This window comes from Hemitrygon akajei, chromosome 22 (assembly GCF_048418815.1).
Source record: "Hemitrygon akajei chromosome 22, sHemAka1.3, whole genome shotgun sequence".
NCBI lineage: Eukaryota > Metazoa > Chordata > Chondrichthyes > Myliobatiformes > Dasyatidae > Hemitrygon > Hemitrygon akajei.
The window spans coordinates 25,715,318-25,739,252 of record NC_133145.1 but is presented as its reverse complement, the minus strand read 5'-3'; the positions used below and the strand labels follow the sequence as shown (position 1 = coordinate 25,739,252).

Below are 23,935 nucleotides of genomic sequence, written 5' to 3'. Positions count from 1 at the left end.
CACCACTCTTTCGCTAAAGAAATTCCTCCTCCACTCTGTTCTTTTCAGACTCTGTGTTCCTCTAGTCCTGGACCTTCCCCACTATTGGAAACATCCTCTGCACATCCACTCTGTCAAGCCTTTCAATATTTGGTGGTTTCAGAGGGATTCCCTTGCCCCTCCCCTTATTCTTCTAAACTCCAGCAAGAATAGGGCCAGAGCTATCAATTGCTCCTCATTCATTAACCCTATCATTCCTGGGATCATTCTGATAAACATCTGAATCTTCTCCTATGCTAGCACATTCTTTCTTAGATATGGGGTCCTAAATTGCTCACAATACTCCGAATTTGTTCTGACCAATGCCTTATAATGCATCAGCATTACATCTTTGATTTTATATTCTAGTTCTCTGGAAATGAATGCTAACATTGCATTTGGTTTCTTTATCACTGACTCAACCTGTAAGGTAACTTTTAGGAATTAATGCACTAGAACCCCTGCATCCCTTTGTACTTCTGATTTCTGTATTCACTCCCAGCTTAGAAAGTAGTTTATGCCTTTATTTCTTCTACCGAAGTGCATGACTGTACACTTCCCTACACAATTCCATCTGCTATTTGTTTGCAAATTCTCCTAATCTGCCCAAGTCCTTCTGCAGAATCCATGCTTCCTCAACACTACCTTCCCTTCCGTTATCTTGGTATCATCTCTAAACTGGGCCACAAAGCCACTGATTCTTTCATCTATATAATGTGCATTGAATGTAGTGTAACTAACAACCCTAGTCACCGGCAGCCAATCAAAAAAGGCCCCCTTTATTCTCAATCCTAGCCTTCTGTCAGTCAGCTAATCTTCTGTCCATACTAGTATCTTTGCTTTAATAACATGTGGTCTTAATTTACTTTTTGACTTTATACTCTCCTGACTTCTCTTGTTGGCCATCCTCATCCTCTCTTTAGAATGATTCTTCTTCTTTGGGATGAACTGATCCTGCATCTTCCGAACTACTCCCAGAAACTTCAGCCATTTTTGCTCTACATTCATCTCTGTTAGTGTTCTCTTCCAATCAAATTTGGCCAGCTCCTCTCTTAAGCCTCTGTAGTTACCTTTAATCCAGTGTAATATCAATACATCCAATTTTAGCTTCTTTCTGTCAAACTGCAGGGTGAATTCTATCATATGATCACCACCTCCTAAGCTTCCTTTACTTTAAGCCAGAATTGTCTTTTCCCTCGTGGGCTCAATCACAGGCTACCTTCTTTAGATCCAGTACAAACCTCATTTTTCCAATCTACCTACATAATGAAATCCTTTTGAACATTATAACATTGTTCTTTTTATATGCCTTTTTTTTAAATCTCCCTTTATAATTTGTACCCCATATCCTGGCTACTGTTCAGAGATGGGTGTGTATAATTATATCTATCTTCCATCCAGAATCTTTTTACCCTTATGGTCTCTTAACTCTATCCACATGGGCTCTACATCTTCTGATCCAGTTTAATGCATTCAAAGACTGATTCCAGTCTTAAGATGAACAGGAAGAACAAGGGTCTATTCAGTACCCTTCCCCTAATCATGAAACAATGAATAGTGGTTTAGAAGTCTATTGAAAACAAGATTGTCTGCAATTTGCTTCATGGTTGAAGAGACTGCTAAGATACAAGGAATTATAATGGCTGTTGCCTCCACTGAAACTAAATTAATCAAGAGCCTTAGAGAAAGGAATAGCAAACATTTTTACTGCTAATTTAGCAAAGAAGCCATCTGAAAGTAATCTGCAAAATCAATCTCACTTTCACAACACAAAAATATATTCACAATGATAAGAAAGCAGAGTCATTGTACTGGAGAAAGCCCATAATAACCAGGACTAAAGTATCCACAAAAACATGATTCTTCATCATTAACACTGAAAAATCTTCAAATTCAATAAACTAGTTATTGAGCTTCACATCTGGCAATTTCCACCTTAATGTGTCCAACTTAAATATCTTATCCAGTTAACTGGAGACAAAAGTTATCTTTGATCTGCTCCAGTCAAATGCAATGGAGTTCTAATAAAAGGTCTGCTACCTGCAATGCTTAACTGGATTACATGGAAAGATAGCCAGTGGTTCTGTAAATCTCCTCGACTTTACAGCAGCTCTAACAGGCACATTTAATACAACCTTGTTCATTTGAGATCATTGTCTTGTTAACCCTCTATATTTGTACTGTTCAAATTTGCAATTTATAGTAACTTTATATCTTTGCATTTTTCTGCTGCCACAAAAAACAAATTTCTCACCATACAAGTCAATGATAATAAATCTGATTCTGAAAACTTGAGTGATATAAATATGAAGAGTCTATTTCTTCAAGCAAAACAATCAAAAACCAGGGATCTGAAACCAGGAGGCACAGATTTAAAAGAAGAAAGAAGATGAGTTTTTTTAAAAAACACTCAAACTGTGTTCTGGTCCAAGATTTACTGCCTGTGGAGTAGTAAAGGCAGAAACACATATCACATCTCATGCACCCAAATTATGGACCTAATTCTCCATAACTTCCACCATCTCCAACGGGATCCAGCCAAGCACATCCTTCACTCCCCACCACTTTCCGGTTTCCACAGTGACCGCTCCATACATGACACCCTTGTCCATTTGTCCCTCCCCACTGATCTCCCTCCTAGTATTTAACCTTGCAAGAGGTGCAAGTGCAACACTTGCCCCAACACGTTCTCCCTCAGTGCCGTTCATGTGAGTCTGTTGGGGTCATCTACTGTATCCGGTGTTCCCGGTGTGGCCTCCTGTATATTGGAGAGACTCGATGTGGACTGCGAGACAGCTTTGCCAAGCACCTATGCTCTGTCCACCAGAAAAAGTGGGATGTCCTGGTAGCCACCCATTTCAATTCTACTTCCCATTCCAACATGTCAGTCCACATGTGCCATGATGAGGCCACACCCAGGTTGGAGGAGCAACAACTTATATTCCACCTAGGTAGCTGCTAATCTATGGCATGAAAATAGATTTCTCAAGCTTCTAGTAATTTCTCCCCCTCTTACACCATTCCCATTTCCTTTTGCATTGTCTCTCTCTGGTGCTCCTCCCCTTCCCTTTCTACCCTCTTCTATCAGAATCCCTCTTCTACAGCCCTTTATCTCTTTCACCTATAAACTTCCCAGCTCTTTACTTCACCCCTCACAGTCTCTCAGTCTCACCTATTACCTACCACCTCCTCCCCTCTCACCATCTTCTTTCCAGTCTTGATGAAAGGTCTTAGCCCAAAATATCAACTGTTTACTCGTTCATATGGATCCTGCCGGGCCTGCTGAGCTCCTCTAGCATTTTGTGTGTGTTCCTTTGATTTTTCCTTGTTTTTGGACCAAATTCTCTCTTTCAGTGTTGGAAATGTTCTATGATTTTATACCTTCCTTCAAAGCTATCACTTTGACTGTTATGTTGCAAATGTTTTCATTGCTTCTAATTCACTCGATATGCATGCATAACTGGTAGACTGGCATTTATTCTCCTTTGTTTATAAGCTACCTTTAATCACTGCAATTTAAGTAACTTATGTGTCCCCACAATAATACCAGTTTAGGAACTTTAACCAATCATCCATAAAGAAAATGTAAGTTATATCCAAGGTGGGGTAGTGCATGATCTGGTGAGGAAATGCAAAGTTTGCTCCCATGCAAGTGCTGCCCTCAATCTGCAGACAGTGGAGGTATTCATTTGGAAGGTGTTGATATTAATACTGAAACTTTTTTTCCCCCGTGTCCAAGCATCTAGGAAGTTCAAGGGCTTAAAAACCACAGTTAGTTTCAGAACTTGGTCTACTCATTTTGATCCTTTCAATCTTCGTGTGTCCGCATTAGATCAGGGAAGATGAGAGAGATGCAATCACGGTGATTACAGTCCGTTAAGGGCCAACATCACCTTGAGAACAGGCAATTGATTACAGCACTCGGCAAGCTTCACACACCAATCAATCTGTACCCATCCTTTAAATTATAGAAGATGACAAAAGCTTTATAGATCTCTGTCAGTAAGTGATACACATATTGTAAATCTGGGAACAGTAACTCTGTCCTGACAGTAACTGTGATCATCTAGTGCAGCTTCTAAACAAATTGAAAAAGAGGATTGATTAATCAGCAGATTAAGAGTGATATGCTTTATTGATTGTTTTGAAATTTCAGTGTAAACTTATTTACAGCTTTTCAGCTCACTTTGTGCCAGATGTCTCTACTTGCCCAAAAATGGTTTTAAAGCTTAGATGTTCATGATTAAGCTACTGGAAGCTAGATTGATGCAAATAAGTACTTCTGGCGAGTTGAAGATGGATAATTGAGATGAAAAATCCTGCTAGCCTCATGTACTGCTTGGCACTTCTTTTGTTTAACATCAACCCCTGATTGTAAAGAATGATTAAAATTCACAACAAGGTGGCGTTGTGATCTGAAGTGAAGTTAGGAAGTGCCGAACAAGCAGATCTTCACAGATCCTCCACTTTCAATCAGTGACATTACAACTGCTGAAAACCTCCTGCAATTTCAATTTCTCTTTCAGATTTCTGTCACCTACAGTTCCTTTTACCTCCTTGCCTGTGAGAAAATGCTGGTAATCCAAAGCAGCACTCACAAAATGCTGGAGGAACTCAGCAAGTGTGTTGACCTGCTGAGCTCCTCCAGTGTTCTGTGTGTGATTTTGAAGTTGTTTTGCATTCTGCAGTCCTAATGCAAAAGCTCTTATGCTTGATCTGAAACCCTCCTGTCTTCACTGCACCCACTTTGCGCACAACCAAATCAAACTCCTGTTTTGTACCTGTAGGCGAGGGTTTATGGTGAAACTGCCAGCTGTGGGATTCATGCAGGACACATACTGCACGTTATGAATCTCTTTGAGTGTAAGCTTAGTCCGGTCATACCTGGTAAAAGATTAAAATTAGTGATGCCGAGGAGTTTGAATGACAACACAACAAACAAACTAAATTAGAATCAGAGTGAAGAAATTGCACAACTTGCACAACACCCTCAGAATTATCAAAACTGAATTTTAAATCAACCGTTAAAAGCTTTTGGTGAAGAGCAACATCTGTGATAGAAAATAAAATTACATAATTCTCTTCCAGTGTTAGCTTTGGTCATATTTGCATAAAAACAATATGCTTGGAATATCAACAAGTTAAACAGCATCTGTACAGAAATCAAACAGTTAATATTCTAGAGCAAACACGAGGAAATCTGCAGATGCTGGAAATTCAAACAATATTCTAGTTCAATCACTTTTCTTTAGTAAACTGACAAAAAGTAATTTACCTGAAATGTTGACTCTATTTTTTTGTTTCCACAAATGCAGCCCGACCCACTGAGGATTTTCAGCATTTTTATTTGTATTAAGGAGTTCCAGCATCTTCAGCATTTAGCTTACATTTTTGTTCTGGTTGGCATAATAAACTTGAACTTGAGTGCATGTGATATAACACTCACTGTGTATTTTCATGTCCTTTTCCATGTGATTATGGTGGTGCAGTGCTTGTTCAAAACTCTTGAGTTCACCAAAAAATGATTTTGTTCTAATATCCAGAATACATAACTCACTGTGATAAGCTTCAAATAAAACTGGACTGTATTTTATTTTATGCCATATGAATGAATCATTTGAAAATAAACAAATTCAACTTGCATCTGCAGAACACCGTATCACATTTGTAAACCTAACCTGTTTTGCAAAGCAATTAATTATATTTTGTGATGTGGGCACTATGATTGGGCTGCCAAAACGTCAGAAGGACAGCAAATAAATAATTTCTTTGTACATTGGTAATATTGGTTCTTGGAGGAATGTTATATTGCAGGGAGCAATTTAACATAGTGAATAGAGAGAAACCTGATCATATGTTTATAATATGCAGAAGTGGGAACTCGCTCTCTTCACTATACTAATGTGAACTGACTCCCATCTACTTCAGATTGTTTATTGTCATTTAGAAACCACAAATGCAATACAGTTAAAAAGAGACAACTCTTCCACTTAATGTTGTGAAAAAATCCTTAATTCCAAGTCAATACCACCTGTATTTTGAAAAAAGCAATGGGAAACCAATCTTCAGCAGCCTAATACCATATCTACTCCAACTTCCATTCTAATCTCGGGAAGCCAAATCTTAAATACAAGACCATAAGACATAGGAGCTGAATTAGGCCATTTGGCTCATCAAGTTTGCTCTGCCATTTAAACAAGGCTGATTCTTTTTTTTCCTCTCAGCCCCAATTTCCTGCCTTCTCCCTGTATCCCTCCATGCCCTGACCAATCAAGAATCTATCAATCTCTGCCTTAAATATACATATAGACTTGGCCTCCTCAGCTGCCTGTGGCAACACATTCCACAGATTCACCACTCTCTGGCTAAAGAAATTCCTCATCTCTAAAAGGATACCACCTCTGAGGTTGTGTTCTCTGGTCTCAGATTCTCCCTCCATAGGAAACATCCTCTCCACATCCACTCTATTCATCATTCACCTATTCACCTTTCACCATTCAGTGGGTTTCAAAGAGGTCACCCCTCGTTCTTCTGAATTCCAGTGAATATGGGCCCAGAGCCATCAAGCACTCTTCATATGACAAGCCATTCAATCCTGGAATCATTTTTTGAACATCCTTTGAACCCTCTCCAGTTTCAACACATCTTTTCTCAGAAAAGGGGCTCAAATCTGCTCATGATACTCCAAGTGAGGCCTCACCAGTGCTTTATAAAGTCTCAACATTACATCCTTGCTTTTATATTCTAGTCCTCTTAAAATGAATGCTAGCATCACATTTGCCTTCATAACCACAGACTCCCCCTGCAATTAACCTTTAGGGAATCTTGCAGAAGGAATCCCAAGTCTCTTCACGCCTCAGTTTTTTTTTTGCATTTTCTTTCCGTTTTGAAAATAGTCAATCCTTTCATTTTTTCTACCAGTGTATGACCATACATTTCCCAAAACTGTATTCCATCTGCCACTTTATTTTCCTAATCTGTCTAAGTCCTTCTGTAGCCTCACTAGTTCCTCAGAACTACCTGCCCCTTCACCTATCTTTGTATCATCTGCAAACTTTGCAACAAAGCCATTAATTCCATCATCAAAAAGCACAAGAGTCTCTTCCACTTCAGGTGACTGGAGAAGATTGGCATGAGCCCCCAAATCCTCAATATCTTCTACAGAGGCACCACTGAGAGCATCCTGACTGGCGGTATCATCGCTTGGTACAGGAATTGCACCAACCTTGATCACGGCACTGCAGAGAGTGGTATGGACAGCCCAGCCCATCTGTGAACATGAACTTCCCCCAACTGAGGATATTTACAGAAGCAGATGCATAAAGAAGGCCTGGAAGATCATCATGGTCACCAGTCACCCCAATCATAAACTGTTTTAGCTGTTTCTGTCTGGCAAATGGTACTGCAGTATTAAAGCTAGGACCAATAGGCTACAGGACAGCTTCTTTCTACAAGCAACTAGACTTATAAATTCATGTCTGTACATTGCAACAGAGTCATAACACAAAGATATTTACTCCCTCACATTGTGAAATAGTTCCAAAATTTAAGTAAATTCAAATTCTAATCATTAACATATTGTAAAAAGAATTGACCCCAACACAGACCCCGGTGGAAAACCACTAGTCATTGGCAGCCAACCACAAAAGGCTCCTTTTATTCTCTCTCTTTGCCTCCTACCAATCAGCCACTGCTTTGCCCATGCTAGAATCTTCCCTGTAATCCCTGTTATTATTGATATATTTCCGTGGGCTTGTATGGCTGGAATACTTATTGTGTGATTTATAAACCTGGTAAGATTCAAATGATATTTAAAGTACCAGATTTATCAATCAACTCCCTATTACAATTCATGAGGAAGTTTTAGGTATATTTTAGCTAATATTTATTGTAATGTATTAGTTACAAACATCCAAATGAATATTACATAAAATGAAGGTATTATTTAGCATTTAACATCATTTAAATGAAGCCTGTGAAACTTGTCCATGCTCATCCAGTCTGAATTCACAGGGAAGATAAAACTGATCTATACCCAGCAACATCTGGAAAGATGTATCAAGACCTAAAGTGGTATAGTGCTAAGGTCTGGTCCCTAAAGTATCTTGACATCATTTGAAAGAGAAAGTACCAAAAATAACTAATCTTGATTGCGATGTGAGTACCAGCTCAAATGAGAAGGTGTTAAAGCCGTGCATTAGAGCTGGCAATGTAGGACTGGGAAAGCAGATTCCCCAGCACAGGTCAGGGAATGCTGACATCACCGGGTACCACTGCTGCACTCCACATGATGGAACACAATGAAATATTTGCCAGACCGCACAATTCCTTGTTTCCATATCTCCTTACAATATGGAGGGAAGTTATTTAAACCTATTGTGAATCTGCCAGCTTGTACAGCAATCTCATTTCTCCCACTAATTTTCTCTGCAATCTATTCTCCTCACATTCCAATCAGCTCTCTCTGGATTCTATCATTTACCTACATACTGGGGGGGATGTCCCACGGCCTATTAACCCAACAATCCACACATTTTTGGGATAAGGAATTTTACATTAAATTTTTTTACAATAAAAAACTTTTCACCTGAGAGAGCAGCAGCAGAGCCATTTTTGCATATGCAACATTCTATCTACTCAAGCTTCCTTAATCCGCAGAGGCTGGAAATCCAAGCCACGTGGTCATTGAGACAAGAAGCAAACTCCAAACAGACACAGCACCCAAGGTCAGGCTTGAACTTGAGGTACAAGAGCTGTGAAGTAGCAACACGACTGGCTGTGCCACTGTAGTAAGGTCCAGCCTGCTGTCTGAAGTTTGATATCATGTTCAAATGTTAGCATTCTTAAACATTCCTCAAATTCCTCAATGTTTTATTCAGATGTTGATCTTGATTACCTGGTCAAATTATGAATAAGCTTGAACCCAAAAGTAGCAGTTCTGTCAGATTTCAAGGAGGATGGGGGCTATCAGACAACATGGGACACATATGACTTTAAGCAACAGAAGGAATACAAAGGGACTTCAACAGAAACAAAAATAAAATGCTGTAGTTAGCAACTGCTGGTAACCTTCACCTTGAGTAGCGCTTGATGCACCATCAATAACTCACTCTGAGACGTAAGAAGCGAGATATCGGCTTTTATTGACTGGAAGAATGAACAACACTACATCCTGGAGAATGAGGCCGGGCTCAGGCCTCAATCGCCTTTATACAGGGGTCTGTGGGAGGAGCCACAGGAGCAGTCCAGACAGGTAAATGTAGTTCACCACAGCGCTAAAAGCTGGGATGTAAGTAGCGCTTGCAGCAGCCACTCCAGAGCTGATTATCTGTTATTTGTGAAGCTGGGTGCCATGCGCAATCATAATCGGATGAAAAATGGACGTGGGAACAAGGAGGAATGTCTAGAAATCTCCAGGAAGACCTTCTTCATTGCTGCTGCTGCTGTGAGGTCAGGGTCTGCTGGGAAGAACAGGCCCCCAGTCCTCAGGGTCGCGTTGCCGATGGCTGTTGGCAGGGCCGTCTTAATATGCTCAGCAGAGGATGGTGCTCGGAGAAGCTGTGCCGGAGGGGATGGTCGGAGGCTCAGAGGTTCGACTGACTCGGAGTCCGCTGCGGTCAGGTTGCTTTCACTGTGTGCTGTGTCTGCGAGGCTGAGTCAGGCGGCGCCGTGGAAGTCCATAGCGGGGGTATTCCCTTCTGCTGCCTGCGTGGGATGGCGAATCTGTCGGGACCCTGGGGACTTGTGGAAACTGTGTGGTGATTTCTTTTGAACTTATAGTCTTAACATCTTTGGACTATTTTTACTGTGCCCATGGTCTGTTTTTTTTATCAATTATGCTATTGTTTGCACTGTTGTAACTGTATGTTGTGACTACGTGGTTTTGTGCAGGTCTTGTAGCTTTAGTTTTTGGTCTTGTTTTGTCTGCTGGATTTGGAGCTCCTTTCCGGGGAACGCGCTAAGATGGTAGCGTGATATTAATACGCAGCAGCCTCTCCGGACTCTGGATTGGGGATTGCCAAACGTTACGTGGATTTTTTGGTGTAGTCTGTTTTGTCATGTGCTTTTGTGATATCATTCTGGAGGAACTAACTGCATTGCATTTGTGCTTTCTAAATGACAATAAACTGAATCTGAATCTTATGTGGAAAATGAACTCAGATGATAGTGAGGCAAACTGCCAGTCTATATTAGACTTAACTTTGAGCAAAGTTTACAAATCTCTGAGAATTCACTATCAAACATTTTGTACCATCCTAAAAGAAGTCCATGTTCCATTTCTTAGGATCTATAAAGATACAAGTGGCTAATTATTTAAAAGATGCCTACCAGTGACTGTAGTCCAAATGTTGCCTGATAAGTGTATGTGGTTGAACAGTGCCGTAAGTGTCAACTTCAGGCATATTCATGTCATCAATGAAGTAGACCAGTTTCTTTGTGCCAGGTGGCCCGTAGTTCCTGCCAGCCTTCTTCTCAAGAGGCTTTTCCAGTACAGCTGCAAAAGGTAAACAGCAACTATCACTGAAGAAAGCATGAGATTTGAACTCAGGAGAAAAATGGCACTACCATGGAGCTGAGTTATCAATATTTCTCTCTGTGTTTACGGTGTTAAGACTAGTCCAAGATTATTGTTGTTACAGGCATCTTGACACATGGTGTAAAGGTCATTAAAATTAACTTTTGCATTAGCAGCAAAGACCATTATGAAGACAATAACAACTTACCATAAACTTCTATTAATGACAATTATACATAACCCACACATGTGCAAAATGAATGACAATGACACTAGTGAAATGTTGAGAAAGAAGGGAAAAAAAGGGGAAAATAATATAGCCCAAGGTGGGTTCTTCTGGTAAGATGATGAACTTATGCCTGTGAATGGAGACGACAGCCATCTGATCTCACATATATTGCTTCAGTTTCTGTTAAATTTAGTCCTACTATTCAATTATTCTACAGTCCTTCAGCATAAATAAAGACACAAGTGACAGTATTTTCAGTCACTTGTTCCATTTCCCCACAGCTTCCATTATAATTACTGTAGAGTTTTGGACCACTAATATTTAGTACCGTATAATTTCAATCCTTTGCTCCTTATTTGGCTCCCAAGAAATCAAAATAAAGCTCTGACTTCTTCTTTCAGTAGTAAATGGAAATGGTATGCCAATTAACAATTAGAAAATCCAAAACAAGGTGAGGTACTGTTTACTGTTACTTTCAAGCTGATAAAGAGTTAAGTCCAGACCCTTTGCAGCAGGAAGAATAAACATCCACATAAATCCATTCTACTTTTCCCTGCTGCTCTGTTTGCTGTGTGCAGTGAGTTTGTAAATATTTTCTATTTGACAACATGTTGCTTGTCACTGCCCAAGACACCTGACTGATTTTCCTGCCAAAATGTTCTCTTCTATTATCAAGTATGTTATGTGAGTCGTGGCAGCCATCAAAAATGTTCTTTTTTTTCCCCCTTTAGTTGCCTGCTCATGTTGGTGCTGGCTGAGTGGCAAAATCTTGCATTAGTCATGTATTCACAGACAGGCTTGGACTACTTGTCAGAAGCTGCTAGAACATAATCAGTATCAGGAATGTGTTCTGATCCTATCATCAGAGGATCAGCAAAGGTCACTGGACTGTGAGCATGAACTGCATCTGATTTTACCTTGCACTGTGCTAGATGGTTAGCAGAGATGAATGGAGAGCAATTCTAGTGATACAATTCTGCTAACATGTGAACCGTTTAAAATAATCTGCCTATGAAAACACAATACTCACATGCCAACATTTTGTTGAGAGTTCAGGAGGTCCTAGCTATTACAATGTAAATATGCTGAACAGAAGAAATATGACAAAACAACAGATGGTTTCACATTAGATTTTCATAACTCTGAAAAATTATTCTGCAATGAAAAGTTCCCAGCCTGATACTTAGTGTTATTACACCTAAAAGAATAGAAAGTACTGATAAATTGTTGTTGTGTTTCTGGTATAAGGTACATGCTGTGATTTTCATTATAGGTCTCACAGCTTTGAATGACGACAACTCAATAAAAAGCAACAGTTGGCATTTTCAAATTTCACCTCTGTTCTTTAACATCCTCTCAGTTTATACTTCCTGTTGGTTGAATCATTATTTCTGGGCATTTTTACCCATTTGAGCTCTCGGTAATCTTCCTTCCTTTGTTCGGTTCAGGGCCTGCTACTGTGCTTTGACTATTTCATGGGCTCTCCAACTGGTCCTCTCTATTTTACATCTTGTCCTTTAGTTTATTTTGACACAGTGAAACAAAGTTTGAGGACAATGAAAAGATTCAGAGCTTGAAACAATTATGCGTCAAAGAAACTGCAGAGAAGATGTGCAAATGGTCTGGGGCTGAAAGAACAGCTAAAGTTGAACTCAGAAAACTGATGTCTGACAAGCAGCCTTTGATTGATCCCACTATCCTGGTACTTTAATCAACGATGAGTTTGTGTTGTCTCAACATATAAACAAAAGACCATGATTCTCCTCTGCCCTCCGTTTGGGTGCTCCACATGGATTTCCTAGTTTTCTGTGCAACCAAGTGATGTTTCCTTTCCAGCGGATCCTTTTCATTAAGTTGGTGGGCACTAGAAAATGCCTAGAAGACCAGCTAAGGAGGAAGCTGTAGTGATAAAATCCAGACAAGGAAGAACAAAGATGACCACAATTCAAATCAAATTATGGCTGTTTGCAAATGTACAGTTTGCAAATAAGACCACACATTATGTAGGAATGAGTAAGTATCAAAACAAGATCACAAGACCATAAGACATAAGAGCAGAATTAGGCCACTTGGCTCATGGCTAATCCTTTTCTCCCCTCCTCAGACCCACTCCCCGGCCTTCTCCCTATAGCATTGATCCCATGGCCAATCAAGAACCCATCAAGCTTTGCCTTAAACACACCCAATGACCTGGCCTCCACAGCTGCCTGTGGTAATAAATTCAACAAATTCACCACCCTCTGGCTAAAGACAATGCCACGCATCTCTGTTTAAAATGGACAGTTCTCTCTCCTGAGGTTGTGTCCTCTTGCCCTAGCCTCTCCCACTATGAGAAACATCATTTCTACATCTACTCTGTCTTGGTCTTTCAACATTCGAAAGGTTTCATTAAGATCCACCCTCATCCTTCTAAATTCCAGTGAGTACAGGCCATGAGCCATCAAATGTTCCTCATATGATAACCCTTTCATTCTTGGAATCATCCTTGTGAACCTCTTCTGAACCTTCTCATTCCTTAGATAAGGAGCCCAAAACTATTCACAATACTCAAGGTGAGGCCTCACCAGTGCCTTATAAAGCTTCTGCATCACATCCCTGCTCTTATATTTTAGACCTCTTGAAATGAATGCTAACATTTCATTTGCCTTCTTCTTCACCAACGCAACCTGAAAGTTAACCTTAATGATGTTCTGCACAAGGATTTCCAAGTCTGTTTGTTTCTCAGATTTTTGGATTTTCTCCCCATTTTGAAAATAGCCTGCACATTTATTTCTTCTACCAAAGTGCATGATCATGTATTTTCAAACATTGTATTTCATTTCACATTTTCTTGCCCATTCTCCTAATCTATCCAAGTCCTTCTGCAGCCTTCCTGTTTTCTCAACACTACCTCCCCTCCACCAATCTTTGTATCATCTGAAAACTTGGCAACAAAGCCTTCTATTCCATCATCAAAATCATTGACATACAGCATAAAAAGTAGCCCAGCAATGACTCCAGTGGAATACCAATAGTCACTGTTAGCCAACCAGAAAAGGATCCTTTTATTCCCACTCACTGCCTCCTATCAATCAGCTAATGCTGTAACCATGTTAGCAACTTTCCTGTAATACCATGGGCTCTTAATTTGGTAAGCAGACTCAATGTGTGGATCAATAACAAAGATCTTTGGAAATTCCAAATATACAACATTCATTGCAACACCTTTATCTATCCTACTTGTAATCGCCTCAAAGAATTCCAATAGTTTTGTCAGGCAAGATTTTCCCTTGAGGAAACCATGCTGACTTTGTCCTATCTGGTCTTGAGTCACCAAGTACTCTATAGTCTTAGCAATTGACTCCAACAACTTCCCAACCACTGAGGTCAGGCTATCTAGTCCATAATTTCCTTTCTGCTGACTCCCTCCTTTCTTAAAGAGTGGAGTGACATTTGCAAATGTTCCAGTCCTCCAGAACCATGCGAGAGGCAAATGATTCTTGAAAGATCATTACAAGTGCCTCCACAATCTCTATTGCTACCTCTTTAAGAACCCTAATGTGCAGTTTATCTGGTCCGGGTGACATATATGCCTTTAGGTCTTTCAACCTTTTAAGCACTTTCTCCCTTGTAATGGTAACTGCACTCACTTCTATTCCCTCACACCCGTCAATACCTGGCACACTGCTTGTGTCTTCCACAGTAAAGACTGATGCAAAATACTTATTTAGTTCATCTGCCAGCTCGCCCCCTGTTGTTATTGAATGATGAACCCTTTTCTCATTCTCTGTATGAGAAATTCTCATTTCTCAAACAGAAAACTTTGGGAAAAAATTCTGTATTGTGGAATAATCACTAACTTATATCCTATCTTACACTGGACAAAATACTTTGCTGTTATTATACTAAGAGCACATTTACTCCAGGCATATTCTACTTATGAAGTGCAGGTTTGATTTATTTAAATAGGAAATCAGATTGCCTTTTAGCCTCTGTAAAATTCAAAGAACTCTTAGAAAAACACCAACTGGCTGAGTCACCACTTAATGAGATTCGCTGATAAGATAGTAACTTGCAAAGAGCGTTTCTGAGGCACTTGAATGCTGAATACATTATTCCCCAAAAGCACAAATTAATTGCATTAATAAGGGGTAGAATATTTCAGATGTACTTTGGGAAATGGAAATGGTTGATTTTAGACCACAGCAAAATGGCACCGGTTCAGTACATTAAGTAGCTGTTCCTTTTACATAAAAAAAACTTCTCACCTAAGAGAGCAGCAGCAGATTCATTTTTACATATGCAACATTATATCTGCTCAAGCTTCCTTAATCATTTTTTCTTAAGTGTAACGAACATAAGAACACAGTCAAATGGGTTTCCATCAAGATTAATCCCCCTGTAAGGGCATACACTGAGTTAACAGGCATGAAAGATTGCTGGGGAACACCTGCCTCTTATAGATTCCTCCAGATCTCACAACTTATATAAGGCGAGTATCAATATGAAGATAGAAGAGTAAGAAGAAAGGATGCCATGTGAATTATTTACTTCAACTGCTTCATTATTTCCAAAAGAATATACTGCTCTGCCAAGAGTCTCACGGAAAAAAAAATTACAACTTTGATGCATATAAATAAATAATTGAAAGTTTGTTGCTGACTGTCACACTATTATAAAATTCCATTATTTGACTCAGAAACATTAAAGACATCAATCAGATATCTCTATCTGAGGAATAAACCTGAAGATTATTTCTTCCTTGAAGTAACACTTGAAGGTATTTAACTGAGCTTCTCAAGCTTTCCCCAAAACCCTCAATTAAGTAATAAATGTTTTGTCAATAGGCATATTTGAGCTTGTGTGTTGTCAGTACTGACCTATTAATACTGTCAACAAATAGGTTAAGGCAAGATGGTGTGAGAAAGCCTAGCCCATTACTCTTTTAAAATTAGAATGGTATTGCTGAAATGTTATTCTGGCATCTTCCCCCTTCCTTCTCAGTCCTGAAAAAGGGTCCCAGCCTGAGACGTCAACTATCTATTCATTTCCATAGTTGCTACCTGACCTGCTGAGTTCCCCAGCATTTTATTTGTGTTGTTTTGGCATCTGCAGAATGTCCTGTGCTTTGATAATTAGTCAATTTTCATGATCAAATGTCCAAATCTAAAAACCAAGCAAGTGATCACCCTGACATTAAACAGAATCAGGGAAACAGGCAAACAAGAGTTCTCAATCAAGTATATTTCAGCCAGCACAGGAAGCTGCACACTTCATTGTGTTATTCCTTTCAGCTTTGCCTCACTGTTTCCTTTGATTATTGAAAACACAAAGATCACATACTGCCCAGAATCTGTAGCATTGCAAACTAAAGTTCCAGTGCCCAGCAGCAGCACAAAAAAAACAATGATGTTTATGGATTATTTATACTGAGTCATTCATAAATTTTGATCACAACACTAACTACCAATATTACACAGAATTTATAGCACAGAGGACTATTTAACTTCACTGATTTGTTCAGACATTAATACTCCATATGACTCTCATCCCACATTATTTTATCCAGTTCTATCCACATTTCACCATCTGTTGTTATCTTGGTTCTTATTAAGTGCATTAGAAATGTCACAATACACTCCGAGAGACAAGCCTGCCTCTCATATTTTACTCACAACAGTCAGATCAGTAACATGAAATGCAGTGCATTATGCACAAGGCATGAGTGGTCTAGCCAAGATATACTGTCAAGATATAGGGAACTGTCAATTGTGATATGCCTGTTATCCATGACGATGCTCCAAGGTCATCATGTTTTGGTATGGCTTTCAGTGGTGTGCTAATCAAGAGGTTTGTGCAAACGTGACCTGAGCTTTAATTATATCATCTTGCTGCAGCTCTTGCGGAATTTGAAGAATACTCTCGGCACGTACTTCAAGAAACAACACAAAACGAAAGCAGCCAGGAACATTTATGCTCGCAGATTTCTTTTATTTAGAATGCTGGTGCCGAGTGAAGAGCCAGAATACGCTGGTGTTTAAAGATTTCACTTTGTAAGGAGATAGTATAAAAGAATTTTGTTGTGCAGTGATGTTATGCACAGCCTTTCAGACTTGAAATTCCAGTTATTGCAAGTTTAATGCAATAATTACTTACAGACATCAGTGTGCATATCATCTTAACCATTCTTCGTCTAGAATTTTGCATGTATTAGTGGATAAATATTTACCGTTGTAAATTGTTCAAGTTTTTCAAATCAAATTTAATTATCATTCAACCATACATGGATACAGCCGGAAAAAAAAAAAGCTTTCCTCTGGGGCCAAGGTGCAAAACGCACACAGCACATTCAAAATAACAAGCAAAAAAACTGCAGAAAAAAAGCATATATATAGCCCAAGACCCTGAATAGCAAGTTCTGCAAATGGATGGTACAGTTCCCAGCAATCCAGCCTGTCATTCCGTCGATCAAAAACTGGAGGGCAGCTCCAACAGGAGAGGCCAGCCCCCAAACAGGCATGGAGACCATGCTGGACCACCTCCAGTGTCTTCTCTCCTGATTGCTGCACCAAGCAAGCCTACGGTTTGAGGCGTAGTCCTCAATACAACCGAGGCTACTCAGCTTCCCCACTGCCTGCTCCTCTGACGTGCCTGCCAGTTCCTTCTCCGACACGCTGGCTGGCTCTTTCTCTGACACGTGCTTGCTGAGCATTAGGCATCTAGCTAACAAATTTTTTTGTCTCTCTTCGAACATCCAATGCTATTTATGCCTTTATTATTTTAAAAAAATGATTAAAAACATTGGCAGTACTGAGGTAAACTTACTTGACTATCAGAAAGTATCTCAGTTATATATATAAGCTGCAATATTCTTTCAATAATCTCACCTTGTAGCATGGCAGATGTAGTGTAGTAGTTAAATGGCACATTCTTCACCATATGCTCATCAGGATCCAGTGATCCAAGTTTCTCACCCACCAGCACAGATTTACCTGTCCCAGCATTCCCAACAAGCATGACAGGCCGGCGTCTATCTAGCAGCCTGTCCATGAAATAGCGGATGCGAATCGTTTCTACTGTATGCACCAGACAAGCCTGAAAATAAAAAATCATGACAGCATTAAAAGGAACAAACAACAATTTTAACTGAAAAGCAAGAGTGTCAGAAGGTAATGAGGATTTCTTACCAGTCAAAAGGTGGAGCATTAGGATCATGTATATCTGACTATATTACTGAGGAGGGGAGGGGAGAGATAGTGGTTGGCTGCTGTTGAGGAATCATCATCACAATAAACAGAGGAAGGTGGACGATGTCGGAGTCAGGGAATTCAGAATCATGATTTGGGGAAGGTGTGATAGTGTTCCCAATGAAGAGCTATAGTTACATAGTGAGGACTATGGTTTTACTTATCGACCACCAAACCTAAGCCAGTTCGAGTGCCATACCGCTGGGTTTGTACCTATCCAAACACAGTTCCTTCACATTTCATTGAAGCCTGTCTTGCTGTGTGGTTTACATGAAATTTGTGGAACTGAAGTACATGCACCTTTCACAAATTATTGGAAGCCGAAGTGCATTTCCTGGTACCTCAATACATTAGTATAAAAAACCCAGGAGGAAAATCAGAGACTTCAGAATTACCACAAAATATTCACAAATCACTTCTATTGAAACTCTACTGCATTTTCCCCACATGACCATAGCACCTCGCTAAAGAATTTCTGAACTATTGACTGCAGTAAATATATGGTGAGATAAATCCACGCATAAACTTTGCGGAAGGTAGGACGGCAGTATAGCAAATAGAAGATAGTATATCAGCATTGCAATATGTTGTACCACCCTGACTATTCATCTAACAAATCCTACTGAATTGTTTGATGAAGTAACAAAGAGTTGAAGGAGACTGCGCATATGCATCAACCAAGATGGATTTTTAGCAAGGTAATTGACAAAAGCCAATATGGCAGATAGATTGAGAAAGAAAAAGTCCACAGCTTTGAAAGAAGATTGACAAGATGAATTAAAAACTGGCTCAGTGGGAGAAAGTGAAGAGTGGTGGCTGACATGAAATTTAGTGACTGGAGGATTATGTGAAGTGGAGTCCTGCTGATCTCATGTTAGCCCACATTTATTGTGATAGATGTCACTAACTTGGGCTTAAAGATTGAGTCCCTGATTAAGAAGTTTGAGTACAGGAGTGAGCTGCAGGAAGGCATCAATAAATATCCAGAGAAATGTGAGGTAATTGGAAAGGGAAATTGTTAAAAATTAATTAGTATAGAGGTGTGGCAGGATATTAGGGGATGTGTCCAAAGGCCACTAAAAGTAGCAGGTAGGTTGATAAGGTTAGTAAAAGGGTGTATTAGACAATAGTTTTGGCTGGTTATAAACCCAGGGCATTTACGTGAGAACTGTATAAAATATCTAGAATGTGTGATTCTGGTTAGCACATGATAGAAAGCATATGCTGGCACTAATGATAATGCACAACAGATTTACTGGAGAGGTGCCAGAGCTGGAATATTAGAGCTAAAAGACTGTGCAAAGAGTTTATTTTCCCTTGGGGGGGAAAAAAAGACAGGCAAGATATAACTGAAGTGCTCAAAGTTATCAGAGAATTAGGATGGGTGGAACTTATCTGGCCAAGGTTGGTGATAAAAGGACATTGATTTAAAGTAATTTATTGGAGGATTAGAGAAGATTGTAGTAGAATCTTTTCATCCAAGTGCAGTGGGGATTGAAACTCGCAGTTTTAAAGGTGAATTAACAGAAATGTTCATCAGAAGCTGGAATTCTTTGAATAGGTAACTACACAAGTGTACAAAGTGAGAGATTTGAAATGGGACTGACTAATAAAATGTATGCGTTTCTGGCTCAATTTAATGGAGCAACTATCCTCTGACTGTGCTCCAAGTTTATATTATTTTATAATTAGAAAGATCCATTTCAACAAATACGTCAGAACAAAATGCAAATTAAATTCCATTTCTAGAGCAGCATACAAGTGAGAATTCAACACAAACAGAACATGATGCACTTTTCAAATTATTAAATATTTCATCTACAATTAGTTAGTTACCTGAAGAGGGATATCAGGATCAAGATCAAATTTGGGAATGAGTTTTGACCAGGGCTCAAACTTCTTTGTCTCCGTGTCAATATAGTAGTCAAAAACTGTACCTTGTGATGGGAATTTGATGGTCTTGAATTCTGAAGACCACCACTTACTGAACTCCACTCTGTAATCAATAAGCTGAGAAAGAACAGAAATGGCAATGAGTGAAGGTTTCTAATTCACTAATTATGAACAGGATCTTTGCCTTCACAATACTGGAACGATGCAACTGGAGTAACAATTCCAGCCTTCATACACTTTCCTGGTACATATTGCTGAAATTCTTCCACTGACAATTTCAACTTTCAACATTTCAATTATCCCAGTATGTATAGCCTTTTGAGAAAAGTTCCAGGTTTTAACAAACTTCACACTTCCTAATTTCATTAAAGTTAATTGTTTCCAGTTGTTTTCCTTGATTTAGATTTTGCCTCTGGAGGAAGAAGTTGACTGACTTACACTATCAATTCTTTGGCAGGCTTAAACAAACATCATTTAACCTTAACAGTGGCATAATGGTTAGCACAACACTTTACAGTACAGGGTTCAATTCTTGTTGTTGCCTGTAAGGCGTTTGTACGTTCTCCCCATGACCACACGTGTTTCTTCTAGGTGTTCCAGTTGCCTCCCATAGTCCAAGGACATGCAGGCTTACTTAGAAACTGGTTGGTACGTTAATTAGTCAATGTAAACCACTATTAAATTAGAGGTTTGCTGGGCAGCATAGCTTGAACAGCCAGAAGGACTATTCTGCCATGAATCTCAATAAATAAATGAATAAATAAAAATAAACTTGTGGAAGTAATTCATATTTATACAACTTGTCTTCATAATTTAACTCAAGTGCTATACTTGTGTTGATTTTCTACTGTAAAATATATTCAAATTAAATCAGACCAAAATCTCTCAATCTATTAGAATATTATTTCCTTTCCTTTCTTTTCCAATCCCTTCAAAATAAAAGGGAACATTCCATTAATCTATTTGCTTCTAATTTACACCCACCTTTAGCACATGGAATTCCAAATCTTCTTGTTCCTCCACTGTCTTTTGTTTCTTACAAATACATAAATATTGTGGTTTGCCTAAAATGAATGACTTCACTTTTTCTGACATTGAACATCTTTAGCCATAGTAATTGCCAGTCACTTAATCTGGCTGTGTACTTTTGGTTGTAATCATCTCAATTTTCCATGTCCCTTAACTAACTGTCATCTGCAGTCTAGATGGTTACACAGGCCCATGTATAAACGTAGAGCAAGGAAGATCCCGTGTGCAAGTACTTAGGAAGGTAGAGTCTTGGTACAAATACTTTCAGAACACCATCCGAAACAAACTTCAATCACAGAGCATTCTATTTATAATTGTTCTCCATCTCCTATCATTCAAGTTTTGATGGTAACATCATCTTTCATCTATCCTGTCTCCTGCAGTGACATCTAATGTCATAACCACAATTTATTCCATTTTGTACAATACACAGTTAAAGGCCACAGCATGTCATCTATAGCATTAAACAATAGAAAAGACTACAGAGGGAAATAACAAAGTAATGTGTCTAACATACTCACAAAAAGTATGTCTTTTTTCTTTCACACAAGAATGGTCTAATGTTCTTAAATTGTCTGTTATTATAAATATAAGACAAGGAGAATCTGATGCAGTTTAAGGTTCACTTTATCTATTAAATTTCTCCAGTTTTATCATTGTTTTATTATTGCTTAAAGACATACAAGGTAACAAAGCTGAAGAAGGCTAGTATTATTGAATTTGCGGTCTACCGAAAGTTAGGATGAACTTATTAACAAAACTATTAGCTGCCTTAGAAAAGCCTCACGTAGAAATACAAAGGTTTCTCAAAGGACGTGATTGTTTGTCCATATGGGATATGAACAACTGCATTGGTCAAATCCTGTCATGTGGGAGTACAGCAGAACTAAAGGCTCAATTAGTGAACTGATCTCACTCCAGCAAAGACCATTCCATCATTTGTTGTTATCAGTGCCTAGCACACAAAGAAAATCAACTGAATTTAGATCAGAAGAGGAGAGGCCCAGACTGGAACATGGGGTCTTGGTAAAAATATGATGTTGGGGATCAGCATTAGCAGCCTAGATTAAATAAGCTTTAAAAATGCTATCCCCTTCGCTTAATTCCTCCGTCTCCACTGCATCTGCTCTCAGGATGAGGCTTTTCATTCCAGAATAAAGGAAATGTCCTCCTTTGAAGAAAGGGGCTTCCCTTCCTCCACATTAACACTGCACTCAACTGCATTTCTTCCATTTCACACATCTGCTCTCACCCCATCCTCCCGCCACCCCACCAGGGATAGAGCTCCTCTTATCCTCACCTACTGCCCCATGAGTCTCCATATCCAGCACATAATTCTCCATTACTCATGGCATCTCCAACAGGATCCCACCGCTAAGCGCATCTTTCCCTCCCACTGACCCCCCCCCCACACAACCTTCTGCAGGGATTGCTCCTACTCAGCTCCCTGGTCCATTCGTTCCTCCCCACTGATCTCCCTCCTGGCACGCATCCTTGTAAGTGGAACAAGTGCTACACCTGCCTCTATACCTCCTCCCTCACTACCATTCAGGGCTCTAAATAGCCCTTCCAGGTGAGGCGACTCTTCACCTGAGAGTCTGTTCTGGTCAGCTACTTTATCCAGGGCTCCCATTTTGGCTTTCTGTATATCAGTGAGACCCAATGTAGATAGGTGCTCGGTGAAATGGTCTACCAATGCTCCATCTGCCAGAATAAGAAGGATCACCCAGAGGCCACCCATTTTAGTTCCAATTCCTATTCCCATTCTGATATGACAGTCGATGACCTGCCCTACTGTTGCAATGAGGCCACACTCAAGTTGGAGGAGCAACACCTTATATTCCGTCTGGGTAGCCTCCAACCCGATGGTTTGAACATCGATTTCTCGAACTTCCGGTAATGCCCCTGACCCCACTTCACCATTCCCCATTCCCTTTTCCCACTCTGTCCTCATCTCCTTACCTGCCCTTCTCCTCTCCCTTTTCTTTCTTCCCTGGCCTTCTGTCATTTACTGGCAGATTCCCCTTTTCCAGACCTTTCACCAATCACTTTCATCAATCAACTCCCCAGCTCTTTACTTCACCCATTCCCTTCCCCTCCCCTCTCAATTTCACCTATCACCTTGTGTTTCTTCCTCCTCTACCCCCACCTTCTAACCCTGATTCCTTATCCTTTTTTTCCTCTCCAGTCCTGAGGAAGGGTCTCAGCCTGAAACGTCGACTATACTCTTTTCCGTAGATGCTGTCTGGCCCACTGAGTTCCTCCATCACTTTGTATGTGATGCTTGGATTTCCAGCATCCACTGATTTTCTCGTGTTTGCAATGAAGTAAGTTTTGGTTGAGAGAAACCTATCAGTAAATATAACTTCAGAATGAGAATCAACATTAGGTTTGTTATCTCTGACACATGTTGTGAAATATGTTGTTCTGCAGCAGCAATACAAGACACAAAAATAAGTTACAGAAAATAAATAGTGCCAAAGAAGAATAACAAGAAGTGTTCGCAGATCATTCAGAAATCTGATAGCGGAGAGGAAGAAACTGCTCCAAGAACACTGTATACGAGTCTTCAGGCTTCTGTACCTCCTCTTTGAAGGCAGTAATGAGAAATAGGTCATTTTATCAATAGTGACAGTCTTGAATGGTGCATGTTGTCTTCTTTGAGTTAGGTCCGCTAATGACACCACTCTTGTTGGCTAAGTCAAAGGTGGTGATGAACCAGCATGTGGGAAGGGGATTGAAAATCTGGTTGAGTGGTGGCAGAACAACCCCACCTCTTTCTTAATGTCACCAAGACCAAGGAGCTGATCATTGATTTCAGAAAGAAGAAACCAGAGGTCCATGAGCCAGTCCTCCTCAGAGATCAGAGATGGAGAAGATCAGCAACTTTTAATTTTTGGTATTGTCATAAAAGAGGATCTGTCCTGGATGCAGCAAATCAATGTCTATAAAAAGTATTCATCCCTCCCCCCCCACAAATGTTTTCATGTTTTATTGTTTTACCACATTGAATCACAATGGATT

General features: G+C 39.7%; 1 protein-coding gene across 1 annotated transcript in view; it reads right to left on the bottom strand.

The window, feature by feature from the left end:
• The window catches only part of dnah9 (dynein, axonemal, heavy chain 9), a 550,870-nt gene that overhangs the window by 328,815 nt on the left and 198,120 nt on the right, over positions 1–23,935 (bottom strand). The window contains exons 37-40 of the mRNA XM_073025877.1: positions 19,826–19,999; positions 17,630–17,837; positions 10,348–10,513; positions 4,800–4,902 (exon numbers count right to left, since the gene is read on the bottom strand). Of these exons, the coding sequence (XP_072881978.1) occupies positions 4,800–4,902; positions 10,348–10,513; positions 17,630–17,837; positions 19,826–19,999 (651 nt within the window). The remainder of the gene's footprint in view (positions 1–4,799; positions 4,903–10,347; positions 10,514–17,629; positions 17,838–19,825; positions 20,000–23,935) is intronic.